This window comes from Mya arenaria, chromosome 2 (genome assembly GCF_026914265.1).
Source record: "Mya arenaria isolate MELC-2E11 chromosome 2, ASM2691426v1".
Taxonomy (NCBI): Eukaryota; Metazoa; Mollusca; class Bivalvia; order Myida; family Myidae; genus Mya; species Mya arenaria.
This window is the reverse complement of record NC_069123.1, coordinates 69,811,798-69,826,823: the sequence shown is the minus strand read 5'-3', so window position 1 is coordinate 69,826,823 and position 15,026 is coordinate 69,811,798. Positions and strand designations below refer to the sequence as shown.

The 15,026-nt window shown below is 34.7% G+C and overlaps 1 protein-coding gene across 1 annotated transcript in view; it reads right to left on the bottom strand.

Moving 5' to 3' along the window:
• LOC128221032 (voltage-dependent calcium channel gamma-5 subunit-like) overlaps positions 1–13,956 on the bottom strand; it is a 58,849-nt gene extending 44,893 nt beyond the window's left edge. The window contains exon 1 of the mRNA XM_052929438.1: positions 12,936–13,956. Coding sequence (XP_052785398.1) covers positions 12,936–13,128 — 193 coding nt within the window. The 5' untranslated portion in view covers positions 13,129–13,956. The remainder of the gene's footprint in view (positions 1–12,935) is intronic.
• Positions 13,957–15,026: the final 1,070 nt, after the last annotated feature.

Genomic DNA, 15,026 nt, shown 5'->3' with positions numbered 1-15,026 from the left:
TATTCTGATTTCTTCTACACACTCTAGATATTTCTCAAATGACCCAAGTGTTAATTCAGAATCGTCCAAAACTCAGATATTTCATAAATGACCAAAGTATTAATTCAGAATCGTCCACAATCAGATATTGCACAAATGGCCCAAGTGTTCATTCAGAATCGTCCACAATCAGGTATTGTACAAATGGCCCTAGTGTTAATTCAGAATCGTCCACAATCAGATATTGCACAAATTGCCAAAGTGTTAATTCAGAATCGTCCACAATCAGATATTGCACAAATGGCCCAAGTGTTAATTCAGAATCGTCCACAATCAGGTATTGCACAAATGACCCTAGTGTTAATTCAGAATCGTCCACAATCAGGTATTGTGCAAATGGCCCAAGTGTTAAATCAGAATCGTCGACAATCAGGTATTGTACAAATGGCCCAAGTGTTAAATCAGAATCGTCCACAATCAGGTATTGTACAAATGGCCCAAGTGTTAAATCAGAATCGTCCACAATCAGGTATTGTACAAATGGCCCAAGTGTTAAATCAGAATCGTCCACAATCAGGTATTGCATAAATGTGTCAGGTGTTAATCAGAATCGTCCACAATTAGGTATTGTACAAATGGCCCAAGTGTTAAATCAGAATCGTCCACAATCAGGTATTGTACAAATGGCCCAGGTGTTAAATCAGAATCGTCCACAATAAGGTATTGCACAAATGGCCCAAGTGTTAAATCAGAATCGTCCACAATAAGGTATTGCATAAATGTGTCAGGTGTTAATCAGAATCGTCCACAATTAGGTATTGTACAAATGGCCCAGGTGTTAAATCAGAATCTTCCACAATAAGGTATTGCATATATGTGTCAGGTGTTAATCAGAATCGTCCACAATTAGGTATTGCACAAAAGACCCAAGTGTTAAATCAGAATCGTCCACAATCAGGTATTGCATAAATGACCCAAGTGTTTAATTCAGAATCGTCCTTAATATATGCAATGCTCAAATAGGTCAAGTATTAATTCAGATTCGTCTACACTCCAGATATTGCTCAAATTGTGTCACATGTTTATTCTGATTATTCTACAGTCCAGATATAGTTCTTTTTTTCCGTAATCTACATATTACTGAAATGTGCCAAATGCCATTACTGATTCCACGTTTATACTGGTTGCAATAGAATCCAGTTAGTGCAAAATGTTTTATAAGTTTTAATTCTGATTATTTATGACGAATGTTCTAAAAGCGTTGTCTATTGACCTACACTAAAACTACGACACAAAAAGGGAGTCAACCTGATCGTAGAGAAAAGTTTAAGAAGGATCTAGATTTTTCGTCGATTAATAACTGCCTTCAACATCTCTCTTTGACAAACTTAAATAAGTCTTGTAAGGAAGATATATTTATCCGTTCTCTATGTGTCCCGCATAGTTGCATTACAAAATAGTTGAAGCAGATTAAAAGCAATGTCTTCCTAATCGTTAAATAATGCGATTTTTCAACAGAACGTGTGTCTGTGCACCCAATTCAGTCAATGCAAACTGTTTAATAAATCTCTAACTTGAATATTGTGTTCAACAATATCTGATAATATAATATTTTTTATTATAAAGTTTAAAAAGCGTATTGTTTATACTATGCTATATCAGCTGTATTCGAATTGTGTTAAATATAAGTAAAATTGAATGTTTCTATTCAATAATTAACGATTAAATCAAAGATCTAGGGCCGTTTATCATCAAAAAATTGTTGGAGTTATTTTGTAACTTAAACAGTATACTACTGCGGAAAGGTCCTTTAAGACTCGAAACCGCCTTTGTTACTTAGATGAAACGGCCGCGGATGCATGAGATTCAAAGACCAATATGTAAAGTGTTATGATTTGTAGGAGTCATGTGTGGATAAAATATCAGTGTAGATTATTACCACAAACAAAAATGCCAGATTGTATGTTTTTTCGCCTCTATAAATGCCAAGCTAGGAGAAACGAGCGAAAATGGAAGTTTATCAAGATCAGACAACTTTATTAATAACAAAGCGTGTCTGCTGCTAGAATTGGTAAAACGCCTGAATGTGTCAGGAAAGAGATCTATCCATCACGAAGCACGTCTTATCATTGCCGTTTTCAAGTGCAGCATTTGATGTATCATAAACGTTATATTGTTTGCAACAAAGAGTGATTTCACAACTACTAATGCAATGTTAGCACTAAAAAAGTCCAAATATTATATCAGTATCAGATTCTGTGACAAGTAACATTATTTCTATTAAATCGACGTCTGATTTTTCATTTTGTGCAGACATTTGGCATTTTAGCCCCGATAAGTGCCGAAGCATTAAATACGTAGTATAAGTGTGTTTTTTTGTTAATGCACACTTTTATCAGTCTACATAATGTATAAAAAACATTGTTCTAAAAGAAATGAAACGGCGACTTTACATGATTAATGTGTTTTGTGTTTGTGTTTTCTGTTTAACAAACATTTTGATAATGACACTAACACATTTACTTTTGTGATATTTGGAACAATGACATCTCAAACATAGTCTCCTTTAAGTATACTTGCACAAATGTCTTGTTTTGTGCTTTTGTGTCTTTTACTTGTACTAGTAAACACATTATTCATGAGTATATATAAAGGAACAACTCATTAGCTCTGGATTGTTTTTATTTAAATCTGCGTCTTCAGGCACCATGACAAAGTACAGTGTCATCTTGCCGACCGTTCCCTGCACTACTTACAGTTCTTATTAGTTTGATCGCACGAGCACGCGTCTGGTAGTCTCAATAATTGATTTCTCCAGAATTTGAGAGATAATTTGCTTTCAAATCTTTAAACTAGTGTTAACGTTTTTATTTTTACACAAGTTACAAATGTTTCAAATGTACTTGGATATAAATAAGTATCAAATTTTATAAACGTGGAAAACAAATGTATATTTGGACGAAAACACTGAAAACAGTAACAGAAACAGTTATGGTCAATAAAGATGATATACTTTCTTGGAAACGGCTCTATCTTTATTCAAAATGCGATTATGAAAGCCTCGGTGGGTTGGGCAGACATTCTGAATAAATTCGCTAGTATGATGTTTTACATGTGTAATTTGCCAAAGGTCTGCAGCTATAACTTTTAGATAGCAAAGTATGCGTAACGTATCTTCCCTTTCACAACACCAATGCCATTGTCCGTTAGTTTGAAGTCGATTGAAGTCGATGCACTAGAAGAGCTACATTATAGCCAGAAATTGAACGTTCTTAATACGAAGTTCTTTAAAAGTGTGTTGCTTATTCAATAACATGATTGATAATGAAACACACTTGTGTTTGTATGTGTTTTGCTCCAACTCTTATATGTGTGTTGGTGTATTTATTTCTGTTTTTATAAACATCTTTTTTTGAAAATTCAATTTTTCAAACATAAGCAATCATAATATGTCACATGATTTGGACTACATGCATGAAGTTTACATCTGATTTATATCAAGTGTCCATGAACGTTTTGGACACAACTCCTACATCCAAATTGTTGCTTTGTTTTTGTAAAAATGTTACTATTTGGTGTTATTTCATCAATGGAATGTTGATTTACAGTCACTACCACAAATTACCAAAGACTCGAGATATTTAAGACATGATAAAACATTAAATCGAATTTAAACTATTATTATTTAATATTGTATTTTCATATGTATATATTGACAGAATGATGTTATCAAAGCCAGTTATTATATGCCTTACGAAGCCAAAGCATTGTCTAGTTTGGCTTCTTCATAAATACTGGTGTCTGGCTCAATGCGATCTAAGTAAAATCACACCAAATGCGCTCGAATAACAAATATCTTTGTCTAGCCGTAGAGACATATTCGAGCAATTATTGATTATCTAAAAAAAAAATGTATATGCCTATTAATCTATTTCAATTCTTGGGCCCTTGTCGAAGACTCAAAGTCGTCGAGATTTATTTCACAAGAAGAACACGAGTCCACTGGGATATTCTGTGATATTAAACAGTGTGATGTGTGAAACCGGGTTTTTGATTAACTAGGCTTCGGCTAATAGATGTATTATATACGGGGAACGAATAGAAATTGTCAGACAATGGCAAATTGCAATGGCAACATTACGTGCAAACTGAATGAATTTTATATGTAATAGACATGTTTTTCTTTTGTAATTACGTCTCTTATTGGTATTCATCCGATCGCCGTGTACACCTGAAAGAATAGTCATGATATATTGTTCATCATAGAACTTTGTCATAATTCAAACCGACACGCCAATTTTCGCTCTAAGAGAACCTAAGATCTCCTTGTATGTTCCACATCAATAAAGCTCCCAGGATTAACTGAAAACGTCATGTGTGCCAGCTAGTATTTTATCTTAGAAAATAGTTGTTTTAGATTGGTCTGGGTCTGATCCACAGCGTCTTTTAAATCAACCATTGTGCAAGAAAAAATGAGTATTTGTCCATTCAGACTATTGTTAAGTAAATTATCTGGAGGAATTATTTTAAGTGACTGAATAGAAGACAAACTCTTATCGTAGCTTAAGTTTGCACTTTAACATAAACGTTTAATTCACATCAACTCAAACGCACAGCTCTTTACACATATTATTCCCCTCGACTCACATATAATTCAGTTCGACTAAGAATACACATGGAATTAACTTAGACACAAATATAAGTGATTCACAAGTACTCAAACATACCTATATTGTTCATATTGACTAAAACATACATACATTATGTATAAGGATTGTAATGTAGACATATCAATCACATGGACGCCAATCGAAAACATCGATTCAACCATACACATCGTTCTACATCGATTAAAACATACACATATCATTCACAATGACTCAAACATGCACATATCATTCACAATGACTCAAACATACACATATCATTCACAATTACTCAAACATGCACATATCATTCACAATGACTCAAACATGCACATATCATTCACAATGACTCAAACATACACATATCATTCACAATGACTCAAACATGCACATATCATTCACAATGACTCAAACATACACATATCATTCACAATGACTCAAACATGCACATATCATTCACAATGACTCAAACATGCACATATCATTCACAATGACTCAAACATGCACATATCATTCACAATGACTCAAACATGCACATATCATTCACAATGACTCAAACATGCACATATCATTCACAATGACTCAAACATGCACATATCATTCACAATGACTCAAACATGCACATATCATTCACAATGACTCAAACATGCACATATTATTCACAATGACTCAAACATACACATATCATTCACAATGACTCAAACATGCACATATCATTCACAATGAGTCAAACATGCACATATTATTCACAATGACTCAAACATGCACATATCATTCACAATGAGTCAAACATACACATATCATTCACAATGACTCAAACATACACATATCATTCACAATGACTCAAACATACACATATCATTCACAATGACTCAAACATCCACATATCATTCACAATGACTCAAACATGCACATATCATTCACAATGACTCAAACATACACATATCATTCACAATGACTCAAACATGCACATATCATTCACAATGACTCAAACATGCACATATCATTCACAATGACTCAAACATACATGCATTATTTACACTAACTCAAATATACACATGTAATTCACATGGACTCAAACATACATACATTATTTACACTGACTCAAACATACACATCTACTTAACATGGACTCAAACATATGCAGTGTATTATTGTTCAAACGGACTCACACATACATACATCAGTTACATGGACTTTAACATGCACATATTATCCACATGGACTAACATACCCATGTAATTGACATGTACTTAAGCATATATATTAGTGTTTACATGAAAACAAGCATACATACATTATTAACATAAACTTAAACATACACATATAATTCACATGGACTCAAACATAGCCATGTAATTCACCTGGACTCAAACCACATGTAATTCACATGGACTCAAACCACATGTAATTTATATGGACTCAAACCACATGTAATTTACATGGACTCAAACCACATGTAATTCACCTGGACTCAACCCACATGTAATTTACATGGACTCAAACCACATGTAATTCACCTGGACTCAACCCACATGTAATTTACATGGACTCAAACCACATGTAATTCACATGGACTCAAATCACATGTAATTTACATGGACTCAAATCACATGTAATTCACATGGACTCAAATCACATGTAATTTATATGGACTCAAACCACATGTAATTCACATGGACTCAAACCACATGCGATTCACATGGACTCAAATCACATGTAATTCACATGGACTGAAACCACATGCGATTCACATGGACTCAAATCACATGTAATTCACATGGACTCAAACCACATGCGATTCACATGGACTCAAATCACATGTAATTCACCTGGACTCAAACCACATGTAATTCACCTGGACTCAACCCACATGTAATTTACATGGACTCAAATCACATGTAATTTACATGGACTCAAACCACATGTAATTCACCTGGACTCAACCCACATGTAATTTACATGGACTCAAACCACATGTAATTCACATGGACTCAAACCACATGTAATTCACATGGACTCAAACCACATGCGATTCACATGGACTCAAATCACATGTAATTCACATGGACTCAAACCACATGTATTTCACATGGACTCAAACCACATGTTATTCACATGGACTCAAACCACATGCGATTCACATGGACTCAAACCACATGCGATTCACATGGACTCAAACCACGTGCGATTCACATGGACTCAAACCACATGTAATTCACATGGACTCAAACCGCATGCAATTCACATGGACTCAAACCACATGTATTTCACATGGACTCACATTTTCCCCGGAATCGAAATGTACATAACCTGTTCGATTCGACCACATGGGGGTCGGGTTCCCCCGACCCTAGATACGCGTGTGCATGCATGTTAGTTCTGGAACTGTAAACTACTTATCGTTAGTGGACTTCATTCATTGGGGGAGCTTTCGGGATCTGCTAAAACATTTGCCAGGAAGTAACAATATATGTCAACGTGTAACGCTTACAGCAGATGGTTTTTTCCATTTGGTTATTTTTTAAAGGCCTTTAATGTTTAGTTTTGGTAGTTTTGATTGACAAGTTATGGGCTAAAATAAAAAAGGAAACTATTTATTGCTCGAACCGTGCTGTTACAATCAGTTACCAAAGCACACAGAGACTATATTCATAACAGAAACTTCGAGTATCAGTAAAACGGTTGACAGCGTACGAATATTTCCAAGCAAAAAAACATAGGGTATATGCCATGAATATGTATTTTCAAAGAGATTATAGTCATATATCTATGATTCATAGTTAAGTGACATGTGAACCACTGGAAGCTTAATTCCAAGAAAATGACGTCTCTAAAACATTCTGGTAAAAACTGTAGTGTTATATTGAGCCGATTGTTCAGAACTTTGTTAAAGTCAACAATGTGATTAACGATAGCTTTGTTAACTTTTAAACGTGAGCTGTTTGATGGTGTGCTGTTACATTCAAATGAAACAAGTACAAATGAAACAGTCGTCTCAAGTATTGTTAGGAACATTGCAGATGTGCTCTAGTGTATCCACTAAACATTCAGAGCAGTAACGATCTAGGAGAAAAAAACAATGTGGTTAATCAGTTCGTTAACTTTAAAGTCCCCAGTAAACATTCGGGCCAATTGTGCACCCATGAATTTCACTTTTGCACGTGCTGGATAAAAAATGGAATAAATAAAATATGATAAGATTAATATCAATGCTAACTATTACTAAATTATGACATAATTTCTACATTTGCATGTACTACCGAAACTATATAACTGTGTGCCTGAGTGTTCCCTCCAGGAGGCTAGGGCTAATGATTCTGATCGGGATTTGATGATCCAGAAGTCCCGCTTTGCTTGTACAGTACTGTGATTGATAAGACCACAGTCTGTATTGACATTTTAATTAGGCTACTTGCAGTAATTAATTTAGTGGTGATTTCATTGACTGTATGTCTATTTATTGGTAATAGTTGATGGCTAATCAAGCTATGGCTCTGAAAAGATCATATTAGACGCTGCTATTGCCTTCACGTGGAACTAAATTGTGTATATTAAAATCAGGTTCTTCTGTTCATTTCCTTCCAACATGCAATTAAAGTTTGCATTTGAAGATATTCGGACCCGTGAAACGTTCACAACACATATACATTCAAAATTGAAAACTTATAATTTAAATCCTCGTGTATCCGATAAAAGAATTAAAATGTGCATTTAGTGTTCTACTTTAAACAACTGTTCTGTAAAAAGGGATAACCTAAATTGGTATATATACAAACATTATTATTTGAGATGAATGTTGATGGCTAAGCCTGTGTGTACAAACAAATTTTCAACTTTTGGGAGCTTTGTTTGGCTTGGCTGCCTTGGCCTTCTTTGGTGACTTTGTTGCGTCCTTCTAAAAACTGTATAGGCGTGTTTGGACTGTCTTTATCGTAATGTGTGCTTCAAGAAATAAAGTTTGATGGAGATTTAAGTACTTTTCCTACAAAAAAGTCAATTATTAGAGAACATCAGTCGAATATTCCGACCATGTTCTTAGTTAGCTATAGTTATCTGGCTTCGTATTACCAACCAGGGATAAAGAACTCATCTGGGAAACCCCAAGTGTATATTTTGCTAATGTTATTTGCCTTTCAAAACGCACCATCAGTTGATTCCCGATAATTACTTGCAGCACACCATACCAAGTCAAATAGTACAAATGTTTTAGAAAGAAAATAAATACGTTTAACTAAATTAAGACAAGCTTAAGCTATCTTTATTCCTGAATTAATCGTGCGATACAGGCTTTAGATTTATATTGTACCAGACCTATTCTTCAACTGAAAATACTTCATTTGCATTACAATTTGAATTTAAATACGTAAAAGCAATTTCAAGCTTTTTTTGCATCAAGATTAATTATAGTTGTCCCATACTCTTCCGGAAATCAACACACATTATGTTTCTGAATAGGTAAGAAAGGTACTCGACTCTTTATAAATTAGTGAATTTGAAATACATGAAACATGCGAGAATGCGCATTTATTACTTTATTTTTTACAGAAATATAAATTCATTTAGCTGAGAGAAAAAATGTGAAATTGAATTGTGTTTATATTTTTATCAATGGTGCATTCGTTTATAATGCCCAAAGGAAGCGATTGTACTTTTATACATGTGAGATTGGTTCGTGGTAACCAACCCGGACAAGTGGGTTCTCTCTTGGTCTCCAATTATCCCAATAAAACATAACCACACACTCGCGAAACATTCTGATGCCAACGAGAGCGACTCTTCTTCACAACCGTTGTAAACTAAAATAGTTTGAAATAGTTTAAAATGCGTTAATAGTGTTAATGGTAGAATAACGGTTAAATTAAAGGATTTTTGGGTGAAATGGATAACGAGATAGATCATCTGTAGATAGAGAATGCCACTGAAACAACAAAGGTTGAAACTTCAAAAGTACATGACCATACTGTGTTTCTCAATAACGCTACATGTTATTAAGCGAGTATCGTCTCACGGGCCATTAAACAAAACGTATCGCCTCAACATACAATTTGTACGCATATTAGGAAGAGTTCGAACATTATTCCAGGAATCATGGATATTGGTAAACTTCTTTTCTTTTCGAAACGGAGTTTTTTTTAGCCTCATACATGTCATGTATCACAGAGTACTAAAATATATCGCTGAGTACTAAAAGTACAGTGTTAGCTACATCTCATAGCTCGCCGGGTGTTGCGTCATAGAATATTTTCTACCCAAATATTACGAAAAGAATGGAAAAATATTGTATATGTTACAAACCCGAATATTCCAGCAAATGTGGACCATTTTGTAACTCATTTTCTTTCGACAAGGTATGGTCAATGTATTCGCTGGAATTGGTCCCAGAAGAGATACACTGAACATGCCGTTTTAACCGAAGGCACATATTTTAATATGCCCATTCGGAACATCTCGGCCATTTTCCATCGAAAACAATAGATCAATAGAAGTAGTTTGTAAAATTTTGAATAATAATAGAAAAGTCATTTAGTTTAACTGCTAAATTGAAATTACTACGTGATCTACTTGCAGCGTATCTTTGATGATAATATGCCCAGTGGCTGTTGGATTGGTTGTATTACTATTTTTTAAACTGCAGTTTATTGTATCAAAGCCTATCATTTCGACAAGCTATCTCAACATTAGTAATTGCACTAAATTTAATCTGCAACTTGAATCTTAAGCTAGATAAATACGATGGTAAGTATGGTTGTGTTCAGTTTCCTTCTAATGGTGTTTCTTTCTATATGAGACAATGAAGGGATATAAGTTATTGCTACATGTAATACGTTTGTTTTATTAGTGTTGCACAGATGGATGTAATAAAAATGGGGAAATGATTTCTGCATTCATTGAACAAAAAATGTTGTTGTTTTTTTACGTAGTCGATGTTCTTGTCAACATATATTAGTCACGTCGTTTGCTTAATCGTTTCCACTCGCTACCAAATTTGGCACGTGGTTTCCTTCTATTAAATAACCCAGCACAGTTACAAGACGGCTTTCCCTCTAGGGTCTCAATGAAAGCATCGAACAAATATCAATTCCGGTTGATTTTTCTTGATTCTCTCGATTATAGTCAACTTGGAATCGTCAGATATCTTTCACAGATTTATATTATACACACATGCAATCTTTCTATTCGGGGCAACATTGTTTCTTACAAAATCATCATCTCATTGATGAACATTATAAATAAACTGGAAAACGGTGAATCGGAAATTATAGAATAAAATATTGATTTGCGGCTGTTTGTGTTTGGAGTTGCTCCATAAACCCATCTACTTAGAGGCGTGCATTATCCAGAATTTAAATACAACATGATATTATGTCTCAGTAGAGGCTGTAAGCTTACAAGATTTGGCAATCTCAAAGATTAATTCAAAACGATTGCACAAAAACATTCTAGAAAGTCATGTTCAAAAATTGTTTTAATACAAAAGTTAAAAAAACACTTGATAAATTGAGATTATCATACCTTTAATATTGATAATTTAGAAGATGAGTATTACAGTATTACTATATATTAACCTGTTTTATGACATAAGAAGTAAATACTGTCAAATGTTAATATGTTTTATACTGAGGTATTTAAAGATGAATTCCATTTTCTCTTAGAATGTCCTTTATACCATGAATTAAGAATTGTATACATTAAGCAATATTATTGGCGCAATCCAAATATTCCTAAATTCATCGAACTGATTTCGAGCGAAAATGTAACTACTATTAGAAAACTATTGTTGTTTTGTCTATAAGGGCTTTGAAATGCGTCAGCTTAGACATTAGACACTTTTCTCCACTAACTATTGTTCAGTATTTTAAGCAAATGTGATATAACTTTACTTTGTTTATACATTATGATTGATTTTGAAAGTTGTTCTATCGGAAATGTTTATATACTGTACATGTTTATATTATATGTAACTGATGGGCTGTAAGCTTATTGTTAATAAAATCTTCTTCTTCTTCTTTATTGTTCTTTTGTACTCCACTGGGCCGGTAATCTTAAAGCATCTGAAGTCAATTTCTGAAGTATCGCACTGGTTATATGATATAATAAGTTTACAATATAAGAAATACTTTCATTGAATATAAATATTTGTATGGTAAACAATACTTTAATGAACTTATCGTTTAATTTGACTTTTTATGAAATCGACTTAAGTTAAGAAATGACTTAAGAAGTGTTATCAATACGGCTCCAGGTCCGCGTCAAACCATATTTTATGTTTTGTTTTGATTAACAATGTCATACATCGTTTAGATCGGACAGTTGTACTTTTGGATGTGCCACATACTTTGTAAACTCCAGTATACGACCAGTCCATCGTTCCAAATTGTCAGACCCTTCGAATATTTTCCCCGTTTATTGAAGAATCTTCCACGTGATTTGCATAATGTTTCTTTGACACTGTTAAGTCAACAGCTCTGGGGATTTGGTTGTATCTCTTGACAAGGATGGGACGATATTGGCCATATTAGTCGGCCTTCCAATGAAAAACGTACAAATGAAACCTTTAACTTCTTGCTTCTTGGCCCAAAATGAATCCAATATGCGCGAAGTATTGAATAATTGCACGTTAGTTACGGTGTGGTTATTTTTCAATCAGCAGTAAACGCGAATCGATGAATGTATAAACGTGCATTCTATTTTGTTACGTTTTTTATTTTATTAATATTTTCCTTCAACTGAATTAGTTCATGCCAAATCATCCATATTTATATAATAACATGTTTGTAAAATTGTGAATACATTTGAATGTAAATTATAGTATTTTGCCTACTTTTATCTTAAATTATTGGTTTTGCAATCAATGACAGCCACTTTTTAGTCACCTGGATTGTAATTAGTTCGATATTCATAAAGTTCAGTCTACTTAATGTTTAACGGGGACGTTATATATTTTACTCGTTAAATCAAAAATTGTTTCTTTATTATAAATACTGAGTCTGAGACGTCAGTGGTGGGTGGTCAGTGGTGTGTGGTCAGTGGTGGGTGGTCAGTGGTGTGTAGTCAGTGGTGGGTGGTCGGTGGTAGGTGGTCAGTGGTAGGTGGTCAGTGGTGGGTGGTCAGATTGTTGGAATTGTTTTGTCTGAGACACTTTAAATCTATTCCAGTTTCCGAAACCACTATTTGAATTTCTCATTTTCAAATTGTCAGATTATTATTTAACCAATGTCAACTGTGTTCCTTAACAGAAAGAAGCTTAAAGCTTCCTGAAACACTGATTTACAGGGGAGATTGTCCCCGTCGTGCCAATTATCTTACCATCAATTTTACATTTCCTGAAGAGCCCCGACCAGAAGCGATTGTAGGTGGTTCCGTTGACGCCTTCCTCCAGTTTCTCCATAGTATACAGCCAGTAGTCCGTTGCCACGGCGATACATAGAAGCCCGAAGGCGGCACAGGCACATGCACTTGTCATTACCATGAGCAGCCGCTTCCGGTCGCAACAGTCCATGTTATACAGAGGCCTGGGATCCGGTCCGATATAAACTGGAGACTGTCAGTTGTACAATAATGATATAACAATTGCACGTCTACGGATCTACAAACATGGGTTTCAAAGTAGTTCTCGTCGATTTCATCGACTTTGTATGGCGTGTCTCCGTTTCTACAAATGGTTGAAATGGACTGACGATGAACTTTGGAAGGTGTAACAGGTTCGTGACGTCTCGTGATATCACATTCACAGTTCGCACGCAATGGTCGACTTCTGAGGGGTGACACAAGTGTATTAGTCACCATCACATTAGATATAGTGTCCTAATGCCCTGATTCAGTTTTGTCTGGACAATTGTTTCACAACAGTTTTAATACCATACATAATCAGGTAATATGTTTAAGTTCTACCTTACTATTCAACAAATCAGCTCTGGTATCGTTTGAAGTAAGTAAATGTTCATTATATACTCCCAGTGATCAATTTAAAGTCACAGACAGGAATTAGAAAATTAAGTGCGAGGCAAAGTTGGATTAGAAAACGAAATATCCATGGTGCTCCTCTGTAAATACCAATCCCGTGAATTGCCAGAACGCTCAACCCAGACGAGATGTTTGCAATCCAAGGGAACAATAAATCTCTAATCCAAATAATTGATCCGTGTGACAGTGCCTTTTTCCGGTTCCCTGTTCCCCGAGAGTTGACACAGTCATATAGTTGTATCAGAAAATAATCCAACTTCCATGCTTTCATGGACTACACAGCCCTCGTGTCAGCTGAAGCAGACGTTTAGATGACTCTCGTATCGATCCGAAAGCGGAAAAGGCAAATACACGTCGAGCCTAGCACTGCCTTCTCACTTACTGAGAAATGCCGAAAAACGATGGAACGAATTCTGCTCTAGACTTCCCGTACAAGGCAATGGACGGCAGCTGCCGGGCTACAACTACAAATGACAGTATTGGAATAATGTAGATTCCATCTTGCTTCCAGTGGTAAAATTATAGCAACGCTAGCCAGCTCCTAAACTAATTAAAAGTATAAGTTATTCAATGTTTTGTCACAAGCTATTTCAAAGACTGTATTACTCTAATTTTCAAATGTTGGTTATTCTTACATGCCATGGCAAGAGCACAGCCATAATCGTGTTTCATGAACTTATGTCTCGTTTTCATAGATACGATGATTAAAGCAGGAGCACGCATTTGTTTGGTAATAAAAGTGTATCTTCTTTAATAACAAAGCATTAAGTTCATTATCTATTTTAATATTAATTTTGTTTTCACTTGAGCTTATTGAACAACGTTGTAAGTTTTAAACATGATATACAATTACGTTAAGTTTAAGGATTTGCTATTCCGTGAACATGTCAAGGCAACCATGATAAACAGTATGTCTGATGCTATCAAGTTCCGAGAGAAACAACTCCGAACACTGGCTGCTTCCTCGTCATGGTTTTCTTGAATTGTTCATATATAACATATTTAGTTATTATATTAATTAATCTTTTCGAGGTTTTATACGTTTTATGCATTGCTCATTCTCAGTTAAATGTTTGTATTTTGGCCAAATAAGTAGTTATACCAAGTGAATTGCCAAAGGCAAGATGCCGATTTGCCAATAAATTTCGTTGTAAACTACCAGAGCTGTCCTACTCTGGGCACACTTATGAGATCTGCACTATTTCTAATCAGATTTGAGACAACTGTTTCAGCTGCAGTTATTTCATTTCAATATAAAGGCACATCATAAACCAGCTTACTACAATTGTGCCTTTACATTTTATCATACAATATCTTGGATTTTGTTCAGTGATAAAATATTAACATTATATTATTATTCTTAGTTTCGAAACTGGTGTTACCTTTGATGTGTCTGTTGTTTGATTTTATTCTTAAATCTTTTTCGTAAGAGCA